This window comes from Lampris incognitus, chromosome 16 (genome assembly GCF_029633865.1).
Source record: "Lampris incognitus isolate fLamInc1 chromosome 16, fLamInc1.hap2, whole genome shotgun sequence".
NCBI classification, from domain to species: Eukaryota; Metazoa; Chordata; class Actinopteri; order Lampriformes; family Lampridae; genus Lampris; species Lampris incognitus.
The window spans coordinates 29,663,407-29,677,132 of record NC_079226.1 but is presented as its reverse complement, the minus strand read 5'-3'; the positions used below and the strand labels follow the sequence as shown (position 1 = coordinate 29,677,132).

General features: G+C 41.6%; 1 protein-coding gene across 1 annotated transcript; it reads left to right on the top strand.

Moving 5' to 3' along the window:
- The first annotated feature begins 2,492 nt into the window (after window positions 1-2,492).
- Window positions 2,493-11,228, top strand: LOC130126316 (programmed cell death protein 10). The gene is made up of 8 exons (XM_056295776.1): window positions 2,493-2,597; window positions 3,219-3,440; window positions 4,089-4,142; window positions 7,842-7,959; window positions 8,580-8,706; window positions 9,179-9,257; window positions 9,357-9,439; window positions 10,333-11,228. Exons 2-8 carry the CDS (start codon window positions 3,351-3,353, stop codon window positions 10,412-10,414), a joined length of 633 nt encoding a protein of 210 aa, XP_056151751.1. The 5' UTR covers window positions 2,493-2,597; window positions 3,219-3,350; the 3' UTR covers window positions 10,415-11,228.
- The last annotated feature ends 2,498 nt before the right edge of the window (window positions 11,229-13,726 follow it).

Genomic DNA, 13,726 nt, shown 5'->3' with positions numbered 1-13,726 from the left:
GGCATAACTGAATATATTTGTCAAACTACCTTCAACTTCCTTTGATTTTCTTACCTGAACTATTGAGCATGCATAAAGACATCTGTCAAACTAGTTACTACCTGCCTGCCTGCCTGCCTGCCTGCCTGTCTGACTTCCTGACCCGAATAACTGGTTTGTAAGCCCACGGCTACACCCCACTGCGCCATGGTAAAACTACATGCTGATTTTGAGCTAATCATCAGGTCCCGTGACAAGCAACTGATAACTTTATCAGTCTCAGATCAGCATTCCTAAAATTCTTACAGTTACAAGGTCTGAGCTTGTTTCCAGACATTTCATGACTCCATCATAATGCCGTCTGCAAATACTGAATTTACCTTACAGTATTGAAGGAGACTGCAAAGATGTTCTGAGAACAATCTTTTTAATTTTCTATGGCTTCAAACAGGTTTCTGATTCTGTTCTATCCAAAGAGTAATTTGCATTAATTTGCCAAATTATATCTCCTCATCCTCTTGATTGCACAACTATATGGCTGCTGCTGGACTATAAAAAGAAAATAAAAGAATAAAAGAGCAAGAAGAATTCCAACGATTTGAGTGCCAGACCCCCAAAGACACTGGTTTATTTTTGGCCATCTCATTAAAACTTTTTTTAAACCCAAAACAAGCCTGTTTTAATTGTAATTTATGTTTGTTAGGCTTAAGGATGTTTCATGGTTAGAGAAAATATGAAATGAATAATAACTAAGTTAGGTTGGCAAACGATGGCCTACGGCAAAGTCTGTCCATCCAGTCTTGGCAGAAAGATAACCTTACACACTTAGCCAGTCTAGGCAATTACACCATATCAGGGCCCACAGTTACGTTGATCCATAAATCGTTATATTGAAATCATTAATTGCTATAAATCTGAGATAATATGTTACCAGAATCTTGTGCCAGGTAGATTCAATCATCTAATGTGGGATTTGCTAACCAGTAAATTGCTGACATGCTTGAGGGCTTCAGATAGCAGCCTCTAGGCTTTATCATTATATTACTAAATACATTAGTGGAAGGTTAAGAATATGTCTACTATATACTTCCAAAAATATAGAGAAAATTAGACACTTGTCTCATACCACAGTGTAATGCAGTGCAACTGAGAACTACAGAGACACTGAGCAAATAAATACAGAGATCTATGTCCTGAGAATAGTAGGCTTTGATGTCTTTATGCATGCTCAATAATCCAGGTAAGAAAATACCAGGAAGTTGAATCAGTTCATCTGGAAACAACGTTTATTGGGAGAAACGTTTCATCACTCGTCATCATGTACTCTTAGGATGCCATCAGTGTGAAGAGGGAACGACCACCCCTGAACCGAGGGGGGTGGGTGACTAACAGTACATCTGTCGCCATCTTACAATGCTGTGACTGCAGCTATTCTCCAATCCTCTGTGAATAGTACACATGGCCAATGTAACTCTAGTTAATGGTCACGGCAATTTGCATATGAAATGGATTGTTGTTTTTGGTTGTTATGCCACTATGTTGTTTATAAGAGTGGGGATACCTGCAGTCAGTTGAGACTGAAGAGGTCACTTGGATGAGTGATGAAATATTTCTCTCAACAACTGTTGTGTCCAGATGAACTGAACCAACTTTCTGTGAGTAGGCTTCAGTGCTGTCCCTTTGTTTGTTTTATTGAAATTTATAGAAGCGGGGATATAGGATGAACTCTTGGCATAAGGACTGAATCCATTGCCCTGACAAATATAGGGCTTAAAAGCTGGATGGCTAATTTAAGATACCACTGCAAACTGTAAAACACATTCATCTGAAAAAGATGAGTAAAACTAGTAAAAAAAACTCATCCTCAACATTGCATTTCATAAATTTGATTACAAAATTATTGTTGGGTTTGCAGACGGTTTAGGCAGCAGATGAAGCACAGCAAACATTGGGCCCAATATGTTTTTATTGATATTAATAGAAGGTTGTAACATTTCAATATGATTCCTCGTGTGATCAACTTCAAAACCCTTTTTTATCATACTGTGTGGTCAATGGCCAATTCACCTGACTACTAAAAAAATTGTCCCCAGGTATGAATGAGTGTGTGTGTGTGTGTGTGTGTGTGTGTGGGGGGGGGGGGGCTGTGATGGCCTGGCGGCCTGTCGATGGTGTCTCCCTGCCTGCTGTCCAATGACTGCTGGAATAGGTCCCTGAGAGCAGGATAAGCAGTTCAGATAATGGATGGATGGATGGATGTTATGTGAGGTCAACCTCAAATGGTTTCAGATTGGGGATAATTTCATAATTTATCAACATTATTTTTGTCTTTATCCACTCATTAAGTTTTGCTCAAATTCTCACCAACAATCACAAAACTGCTACAGTAAAATAAATACAGCCCGAACATTTGCATAGCTTGTGGAATTAGTTTCGATATTACGTAACAGTTACCGCTCTTCTGATTGGACGGTGTATCTTACGTCATCAAACGGAAGCTGTCGCCTAGGCTTGTCCTGAAAAACTTCCGCCTTAAGTTGTAAAGAAAACATAGCTGCTGAAAGGCGATCGACGGCGTAACGAGGCTCTTTAAGAAGTCAAATCGAAGGCAGATATAGGTAGATATTTTCCACTCATCTATCGAGTGACACATATTCCACAGATTGGTTGGTGACGTGATTTAGTTCAACTGTAATTGCATATAAATCTAACATTGACGTTAGCTAGCACGTAGGCTAGGCTAACATCGTCCATAGGCCTCAGTTGTACGTCCGTGAGCTGCATTTGCTTAAAATGTTGGCACTTCACACACCGTGTCGATACCAATATCATGACAGTACTTAGTCTGTCACCATTAACAATACATTTAACGTCAGCTAGCGTTACACCAGCTACTACGCTAACCAGATGAGTAGTTAGCTAGTCTGCTCGCTGTTATGTTGTACTGACTTCATCCAACTTGCCAGTCAGTTAAGCCAGCTAACACGTCAACGCAGTACGCTATAAAAATTACGAAGTTGGACGAGTGTATTATTTCTGGTTAAAGTAGAAACATACATTCAGCCATTGCCAAAGACACTATCGTTTGGTAATCGCAAAGCCAGAGCAGCTTTAACAGTTGTTACTAAAGTCTAAACGTAGCCTGGTGCCCAAAGAAATGTCATGCAACAAGGCAAAGAAGAGCACAGCGAGCCATTTCTTCATAAATAAATTCTCTTGCTCTTCTTTCCCCCCCACAGACTTCTGTCATTCTGGGGCTTGAGACCTTTTCCAGCGAGTGTGTGTGAGTGGGTGAGTGTATGTGTGAGTGTGTGTGAGCTACTGTCTACCTCCGCTGCATCTTTTCACCGAGAGCTGCTCCTCCCTGGAGGATGACAATGGAGGAGATGAAGAATGAAGCGGAGACAAGCTCCATGGTATCAATGACGCTGTATGCTGTGATGTATCCCGTTTTCAATGAGGTAAAAAAAAAAAATCTCAGTAGTAATTGTCTTCTTGTTGTATCTTGTTTGTATGTGGTGCTATGAAGTGGGATTTTGTTTGGTCTTACACTCTTGAGCAGTAATCGGGCAGCATTAGGTAAGAGTTGTGTAATGCAATCATTATTGGAGTAAACTAATAGTTTTACTCCCCTCCCAGTCGGCAATATCAGTAACTTTCACAGCCTTTTTTTTCACCTGTATTATGTGTGTATTCCGGCCCGTATCACTTACCGTGTTACATACTTGTTACTTACTTGTTAATTACATGCCTTAATAAAATTAGACCGGTCTAGGTATTGGTATGGATGAAGGTATTGATGAAACAAAAATCCAGTCTCTGTAATTTTGAGACAGATTGCAATGTTTTCTTATTCTGTTTGGAAGGGTCATTAACATCATGTGTCTCATGTTTACATTTACTTCTCAGACCTAGAAAACTAACCCTAAATAAAGTTTTACATTTCTTTGTTCTTCCACACACATTACAGATACAACGTGTGTGTGTGTGTGAGAGAGAGAGAGAGAGAGAGAGAGAGAGAGAGAGAGGGTGCATTTCTGAGCATAAGTCAGTAAGCAAGTGCATCCAGGCTTTGCACTGATGTTGTGTTTATTCTGCATGTTCTTTAGCTGGAGAGGATCAACTTATCAGCAGCTCAGACACTCAGAGCAGCCTTCATAAAGGTAAGCTTATTCATGAATCCATTCACTGATCAGGGTGCTTGAGTCAAGATTGTACTTTTTCTGGGAAGTACACCTGCATTATTCAGAGTGACTTGTAATGATTGAGTTTGCAGTGCTTAAAGGATAATTCCATTTATTACCATCTCTAAACCACTTATTTGGAATTCAAAGGAAAAGTGCAAATTAGAAGTCACATTGTTGAGCTACTTCCTGGTTCAGTTTACAGGAATGACCATCTTACTTACTGTAGGTAGTACCTCTCATCGATTAACTTCCTGGCCAGTGGAATTTGGAAGTCATAGATAATGGGAAATTATGTTCACACTCTTGGGTACTAGGGTTTTTTGTTGTTGTAATTGAAAGAACAGGTTTAAGGTTCGTGTTCAGTTGCCTCAGAGGACATTGTTGTAAGGCTTTGTCTAGGGATTGCCCTGAGTTCAAAATCTCCAAAATGAAGCCAGTGAGTAAAAATGATATTGTAACTGATTTACCCAATGGCAAGAACTAGGAAAATAAAACCCATCCATCCATTATCCGAACCTGGAACCTATCCCAGCAGTCATTGGGCGGCAGGCAGGGAGACACCCTGGACAGGCTGCCAGGCCATCACAGGGCCCACACACACATATACACACACACACATTCATACCTAGGGGCAATTTAGTATGGCCGATTCATCTGACCTACATGTCTTTGGACTGTGGGAGGAAACTGGAGCACCCGGAGGAAACCCACGCAGACACGGGGAGAACATGCAAACTCCACACAGGATGACCTGGGATGACCCCCAAGGTTGGACTACCCCAGGGCTTGAACCCAGAACTTTCTTGCTGTGAGGCAACTGCGCTAGCCACTGCGCCACCATGCTGCCTTAAAAATAAAATAAAAACCCAGGTTGTAAAAACTGGAATTTGCCTTTAAGAATCTTGCTTGAAGGCACGTTGTCAGGAGAGACAGTTGTCAACAGACAAACATCGTTTGATGCAGTGGTCAAATCTGCAACTTATTGGTCAATGGCCTGCCATTCATCACCCAGTGCAAATTTGAATTTATGGAAATGAATCAAACATGGGTAGTTGCAGTCACGCCTTTCAGAATCTGGTCCCAGCCATTTCTTTGAACCTGTCCCCCGTTTAAACACTCATATGATTGAATTGGGATATTGAATATGGGTTTCCCATGTACTAATTCCACGCTACTGTTATTGAGCCTTTGTGTTAGAACATATAATAAAACAGGCAGCTTTATTATCATCCATACTACAGGGAGGTGATCAGAAGGGTCAGTCAGCCTGGCTGACACCTCGTTTATACCTGTGCACTGTACAACTTTGTTATGACAGTTTACAGTACTTAAGAAAATCATTCATTACAAATTAAGTCTGCTTTGTTGACCATGTTCTAATTAATAACATGGACTAATTGTCAAATTGTGAAATTCTTTTTTTTTTGGGAGGGGGGGTTTCTCCCCAATTGTACCTTGCCAAATCGCCCTGCTCTCTTGAGCTGTCCCGGTCACTGCTCCACCACCTCTGCCAATCCGGGGAGGGCTGCAGGCTACCACATGCTTCCTCCGATACATGTGGAGTCACCAGCTGCTTCTTTTCACCTGACAGTGAGGCGTTTTGCCAAGGGGACGTAGCACGTGGGAAGATCAAGTCAAGTCAATTTTATTTGTGTAGCCCAATATCACAAATTACAAATTTGCCTCAGTGGGCTTAACAGCAGCCTGTCCTTAGACCCTATCATCAGATAAGAACCAACTCCCTAAGAAAACCCCTTTAATAGGGAGAAAAAATAGGAAGAAACCTCAGGGAGAGCAACAGAGGAGGGATCTCTCCCCAAGACGGACAACGTGCAATGTATGTTGTCTTTGTATAATTTACACAATACAACATTGAAAGAGGATAAACAGAATTATAATGGACTTATAAAATTTATGAAGAATATGATGCGCAGGATGCCAAGCAGTGTCCGGATGCCACCAGAACAGTCCAGGACCCAAGCCACATGACCAGCCTCATCATGTAAAAAAAAATTATATGGATTTATAAGATATATAAAAAGAAAATCTGATGAGGGGAATGCCAGGCAGAATCCAAGCAGCGACCACCATCACCACGGAGACCTGGGAGGAGAACTGACTGCATGGGCACACAAGGGAGACTCACATGACACCATTCACACACAGAAAAAGAGAAAGGAGAAGACATTATTCAGAGAGAGAGAGAAAAGACATGCTATTCCCCTCAGTCCCCCCCCCCCCGAACAGGCGCCCCAACCGACCAGAGGAGGCGCTTGTGCAGCGACCAGGACACATACCCACATCCGGCTTCCCTCCCGCAGACATGGCTAGTTGTGCCTGTAGGGACGCCCAACCAAGCCGGTGGTAACACAGGAATTCGAACCGGCAATCCCCGTGTTGGTAGGCAGCGGAATAGACTGCTACGCTACCCGGACGCCCCAAGTTGTGAAATTCTAACCTTAACACCACATTGTAACTTTAATTTAACTACACCATAGCATAGGTCTTGCTGATTTTCAGTCCCGTGTGTTTCAACCAAGGAATAGCAAAAAATACACTCCTATGTGTCCTTCCAGATACATAAAAACTTGTCGTTGCCTTTGTCTCTTTTCATTTGGTCTATATTGTATGTCCTGTGGACATGTCCTTTTCACTTGTCTAAGCTAAGCAACCATCAATCAGCTTCAACTAGTCCAAAATGCAGCAGTGAGGTTATTGACAGGGGGCATCATGTATGTCCCATATCAGTCCAGTGGCTTACCTGTGTTGATTTTTAGATTTTAGAATTGATCCTAAGATATATATTTTTTTTACTTTCTTACATAGCTGTACATGGTGATGAACTTAATGACATCTGTGATTTGCTTATCCCATATTCAGCAAGAGCACTTAGGTTCTCCAACCAAGTGCTTTTGGCTGTACCTTGGTGCAAGTTAAAATCTAGAGAGGACTTTGCATTTTCTGTTGCGGTTTCCAAGCCCTGGAATAGTGTCTTCCTCTTACGTAAGAGCTGTCAGCTCAGTTGGAGATTTTAAATTGCGTCTTAAGCCATCTTTTACCATGGCTATTTATTGGTTATATTTATTTTAGTTTTTTTTTGTAATCACATTGTTCTGTTTGTAGGCTTTCTCTCTTTATTCTGTTTTTATACTTTTTAGTATTTTATTATATTGTTAATGCACTTTTATTGTGATCTTCATGAAGAATCTCATAAACTTAGTGTTTGAAATATGCTACGTAAGGAATAACTATAAATGACCCAGGGGTACACATTAAAATAACAGTTTTTTATCAACACTTACTCAAGTTTGCACTTAAAAGGCAATGTTTGTGGGGCTCAATTTGCCTTGCAAGCCAGGTGACTCTCGCAAATTCTCTTACCACATCAGTTGGCTGAGGTGCGCCTGCACACTCCTACAATCCTCATCTCCCGTCAGCCCACTCTGTTTTTGAGGTGTGCTGTCACATTCAACTTATGTACTCATCACTGTCACATCCAAGCCAAAGATAACACAAAGTTCCATTCATGCAGCATTTCCCTTTGCAGTCTTCACTCTTCAGGGTGAGGACTTCTGTCAGTGCTATGAGGATGCCCACTACACTGACATAAGGGTATATGATATGGGGTGATGGAGCTGAATTTTTGGTGAATGTGCTGCTTTGTTGTTTTGCCAGGCTGAGAGAGAGAATCCTGGCTTGACTCAGGACATTATAATGAAGATCCTGGAGAAGAAGAATGTCCAGATCAACTTCACTGAATCCCTACTGCGCATGGCAGCTGATGATGTAGAAGGTGAGTGTGTGTGTGTGTGTGTGTGTGTGTGTGTGTGTGTGTGTGTGTGTGTGTGTGTGTGTGTGTGTGTGTGTGTGTGTGTGTGTGTGTGTGTGTGTGTGTGTGTGTCTGTCAGTGGAGAGTTTTTTTTTTTTTTTTTTTTGTAGAAGTGGATGATTGTGGATTGTGGATGAATGTGTTTCTGAGACACAGGATCAATTTTGGGCCTGTTCAGTAGGTGTTGTACATGTCATATGGGCATATTCATATCTCTACATATCAACAATCATACCATAACTGCAACTGTATCAAATAAAGATATACATAATTTACACATGATTTATTGAGACCAGTTGAGTATTAAACACGCATTATGACTTTTCCATGTAATTGCATTTTTCCATCAGTGGAGGGCCACCTTGTGCATGCATGAGGATGTCTGCGTGTAGTCCATGCTCCACTCAGCTTGTCCTGAATACAGGGATATTCGGCGCTGGGGTCATAATTTATCTCCACTGTGATGTATTTTGTGTCCTTTAATATGTCCTTACATTTATCTGAGTTATTGAGTTGCTGAGTATGAAGCAGGATAACATCCTTCTCCTCCTCCATCTTCTCCTCCTCCTCCCCTATCCCCACAGAGTTCATGATTGAAAGGCCTGAGCAAGAGTTCCAGGACCTAAATGAGAAGGCCAGGGCTCTGAAACACATCCTCAGCAAGATCCCCGATGAAATCAACGACAGAGTACGCTTCCTACAGACCATCAAGTGAGTAGGAGGGTGCTCAGAAAGGAACGGAGTCTAAACCCATTACTGAAAAGCTGATCTGGGAATGAAGTGTGAGCTTTAAGGCAGTCATAAATAAATTACCAGACATTATAACTGGTCTGGTCTACCCTACTTACCACTGCACTGTGTTGTGCACATTATTACCTTGTGTCCCATACATTGCCATTGTCAAGTCGAGTCAATTTTATTTATATAGCCCAATATCACAAATTACAAATTTGCCTCAATTGGCTTTACAGCAACACAACATCCTGTCCTTAGACCCTTGCATCAGATAAGGAACAACTCCCTAAAAAAACCCATTGTGAAAGGTGACAGTTAAAATAGGTAGAAATACCTGCCAGACAGCATTTCAGACATTGGCTAATTCATCCTTGCCGTCCCAACATCAACACTGTGTTTGTTGTTGAACGCTTGGGTTCTGATTTGTGCTGCTATTGATTCCCTGCAGAGACATAGCCAGCGCAATCAAGGAGCTCCTGGACACAGTCAACAACGTCATTAAGAAGTATCAGTACCAGAATCGCAGAGTAAGTAAACACGTATACAAACACGCACACATAAATGAAATCACGGTCTAATCACATTTTGCTAAAAGTATAGTTCTTGTGTGTGTTTGTGTATTAAAGGCCCTGGAGCATCAGAAGAAAGAGTTTGTGAAGTACTCCAAAAGCTTCAGTGACACCCTGAAAACATACTTCAAAGATGGAAAGTGAGTAAATCTAAAACATCCCATGTCACAGTGTTTAAGCTTTGGTTAACCTTCACGGTGCTCATCATTGAGAAGTTGTCTCTTAGAGGTTGTCCTGGCTAACACAAGAGATCCACTTTTTCGGTGTGTGGTGAGCAGAGGTAAATGCTGTGCATGTTTAAGGAACTAGCATAAAATGAAATGCCAAAAAACCTAATCAGACTTTTCCTTGTTTGTAACCTCAGCTGTTATGTGCAGCTAAGTCTTGTTTACTTGACCTTCTCAGGAAGGGGTCTAAGATGATTTTTTTTTTCCATTAATGTCATACCAACACATTGCAAATATGAAACTTTGAATATAGCACAGACTAATTTAGTGTCCAAATATTTTTTTAATTACACGCATTCTCCATGCAGTGTAGATGTAAAGGATTTAGATCACTGGCATCATATATAACCTCATTCATTTAATGCATGAAATGGTAATATAGCCAGGCTTGACTGTTATTGTTGTACTTAATTAAGGTGCTCCCTGCTGTGGAAGCTAAGCATAAGAGGCATGCATAAATAAGCAAGTGCTGAGCAAAATAAAACCTTTCCCTGTGGGTACCCATACTGAGCAGAACTAAAGCAAAATGCGGCAAACGACAGGGGAGATGGCTTTTAATAAAAAAAAAATAGCAACAGCAACACGTAGCAGAAAGCAAACAGCAGCAATATTGTTTGGAATGGGTTGGACAAGTCATCTGTTATCTATGCATTGGCCCGCTGTATGACATTGAATGTCCTGGTTGTACTTGCTTGGCCCCTTTCCACTATATCAGCCACTAACAACCGGCCAGTTGTTTGAACAGTGTGTTTCAGAGCTAATCCACTCTGGCTTTTTAATTGAGTTTCGATGTGCTTTGTTTCCAGGGCGATAAACGTCTTCATCAGTGCGAACCGACTGATTCACCAAACCAACCTCATACTGCAGACCTTCAAAACTGTGGCCTAGCCCTGGAGGACCACAGCCCAACCCCCCACCCTGGGGGAGACGCTAGGACGGTGGACAGCTGAAGAGCACCTGACCCATATATGTAAATTAGAGTTGATTTTAGGGTTGGGTTGGGTCAATTCCATTCGATTCCGAGTCGAGATTTTAGTTTCCAATTCAAGAGACTGAAAAGTGCCATTTGTTTTTTTCGATGAGGATTTTTCCAGTCTTGAAATGGAACTGAATTGGCCCAAAGTCTGGTTGATTGATTTTATTTGGACAGTTTTAATTTATAACCCTGGTCTTGTTGGGAGTAGGTGAGGCAAGGTGTTTATTAAAGACTAATTGCCATTTTTTTCTAATATATTCATGTTGAACATTATACTTTTAGCTTTTGAATCATGGTTTCACATCAGAGACTGCATTCATTGTTGGTTTCCTCTCCACGCCTCTTCTTTTTTTTTTTTTTTTTTCTCCTTTTGCCATGGTCTGTTTGTGTAGGACAGATGAAAGTAACTGCAACCACCTTACATTTGTTAACACGCTTTTGTCTGCTGTCAGCATACAGCTGTGGGTGAGGGGGCAGAGGAGAGGAGAGGAAGCAACATAAGACGTTTTGGGATGCAACCCTCTGACTTCTTTTTCTCTTTATCAGAAGACAGAAAGCCAAAAGACTTCCAGCACAGTGTGCGCCTTACCAAGTCCTATAACATTCCCTCAGAGTGTAACTAAGTGGAGTCAGTCCCTGTTGTTTGGGGATGTAGAGAGAGAAGTCAAAAGTCCTGTATTTAACTGATAACTGGTTGCAAATGTTCAATAAATAGTTTCCAAATGATGATGTTTTTTTAAACATGGTTGAGTCCAATATGTAAGGGTTATGGGATAGAGGAAGGAAACAGCTTTTTTTTTTTCTTAGCTTGTGTGTGTGGTTATGTGTGTGTGTGTGTGTGTGTGTGTGTGTGAGAGAGAGAGAGAGAGAGAGAACATGTTCAAAAGAGTGGGATAATGAGGATTTTATTTTCGTTCACATTCAGATAGTTTCCATTTTGCAAGTACTATTTTTACATTCAAGCTTGATTACAAAGGTCAAACCACATTCTAGACAACTCTTATAATAGCCCTTCTTCCATAAATGAAATGCTGTCTAGCTAATCTTGCTAATTGGTGCACCGCTCAGACAATGCAACACAGTCCATCAGGGTTCCTGTGGGGTAAGTGCAGTGCCCAGCAGAGCACAGTGTGACCCCGGCCATCGCTGACAAAACGAAGGGGCCGGGGGCCATGGATTTCCAGGCACTTTAGCGGCAGATGTTTCCTGTGTCAGATCATGTCCCGTACCGTTCTTGCTGGCCGAAGCACTGTTGTCCAGGACACTATAACAATATTTCCAGTGTTGCCTGGAAACAGGAAGGCCGTGTGTTACAGCATTGCCTGGTGGATGCCGAGGAGAAGAAATCTTCAGTATAACAATGCCCCCCCCCGGGGGGGGGGGCAGGGAATAATGTTGTGCCTTCCTGTTTTCTGCAGCTTGTAGGGTTTTACTGGTTTGATTTGCATGTTAGGTTTGAAAGCGGAACGCCGTGGTTTTCCTGATCAGTCCCTCCCCTTGAAACGGAGAACTACAAACAAGGTGAAACGGCCATGTTGCCTTTGTGCCGTCAGCTCTGTGCTTCGGCGTCCTCTGAACAAAGCTAACGTCTAATGTATTTCAAAGTATATTGGAACGCTGTTCTGCTTAAATACTGAATGTGGAATTTTAACTCTTGATGTCTTGCCTGGATGATTAAAAATTAATTTACACTGGATCCTTTTTTTTTAATGGATTAACATTTAACCATACCAAATAAATTCTGCAACTAGATAAATTCTGTATTGGGGCTTTAAAGCTGAAATCGGGGCCTTTTCTACGTTATTTTATCGATCTGGTCATACAATTTCAAGTCTGAAGTGATCAGGCCAGATGTGGGTTTTTTTTTCTACTTATAACAGAGTTGTCAGATACACAATTCTGTTTTGGGTTTTGAAAAAAAACCAAATCAAGCTGCGATCATACGGCAACACATGAAGTAGTTCTGTATGTGAGAGTCAAATTCACGGCCTCTCGTCTGTTGGCCGCTGGAAACTGACCTTATCCCTCACCAACCACAGACGATACAGCTCTGGCACGGAGCTACAGTATACCACACAGCAGTCCCACGAGGGAGATGACGTGTGTTAACATTCCTGACATTTGAAAATGCAATGTGCCACTTCTCCCCGAATGCTGACTGGTGTTCATCAAAGTAGATACCAACTAAATGCATGGCTTGGTACTTCCCCAAGAGGGCCTTAAAACCGCAATGAAAACGCCCAGCACCTGTGTTTTTGAATGCAGCGCTCTGGGGAGTGAGTGTTTGTGTGTGTTTGTGAGTGTGTGTGTGTGTGTGTGTGAGAGAGAGAGAGAGAGAGAGAGAGTCAGTGAGTGAGTCATTTACATTGTTTCACACTCAGTCAGAAACCCCCGCTGATATTTCCAAGTCCTATTTCCAAGTCATATGCTTGGGTGCAGTGGGGGGTGGAGGGGACTTTCTAAAAAAAACATGAAGTTGTCCTCCTATAAATTATTTCTAAATACATTATATAATTTAAAATATGTATTTAATAGAATCTGACTCCACTTGTGAAATAATTCACAGATAAACACAACGCCTTGATGCATGCTCAATAATCCAGGTAAGGAACTACTACAAAGTTGAATCAGTTCATCTGGACCCGACGGTTATTGAGGAGAAACGTTTCATCCCTCATCACGGCTGAGCACTCGAGGCCACGTGAACCTTCGTGGCCACGAGTGCTCAGTTGGGCCGATTTGCCCTACAGCATCAGGAAAATTAGACCCTACCTGCCTGAGCATGCAGGACAACTCCTGGTACAGGCTCTTATCACACACTTGACTACTGCAACTCCTTACTGGCAGGTCTCCCTGCATGCACTTTCAAACCTCTGCAAATGATCCAGAACACGGCAGCGCGTCTGGTCTTTAACAACCCAGAGCAACACACGTCGCGCCGCTGTTCATATCCCTCCACTGGCTCCCGGTTGCATCAAATTCCAAAACCTTAATGCTCGCTCACAAATGTTTGATATTTGTTTTATTTATGCTGTTTTTGCTCTTACTTGTTCAGTCTTACTCTTGTTTTTGCCTTGTCTGGTTTTTTTTGTTTTGTTTTTTTGTTTTTTTGTGAAGCACTTTGTGGCATTGTTTTAGAAAAGTGCTATATAAATAAAATTATTATTATTATTATTATTATTATTATTATTATTATTACAAAACAGCAACTAAAACGGCTCCCG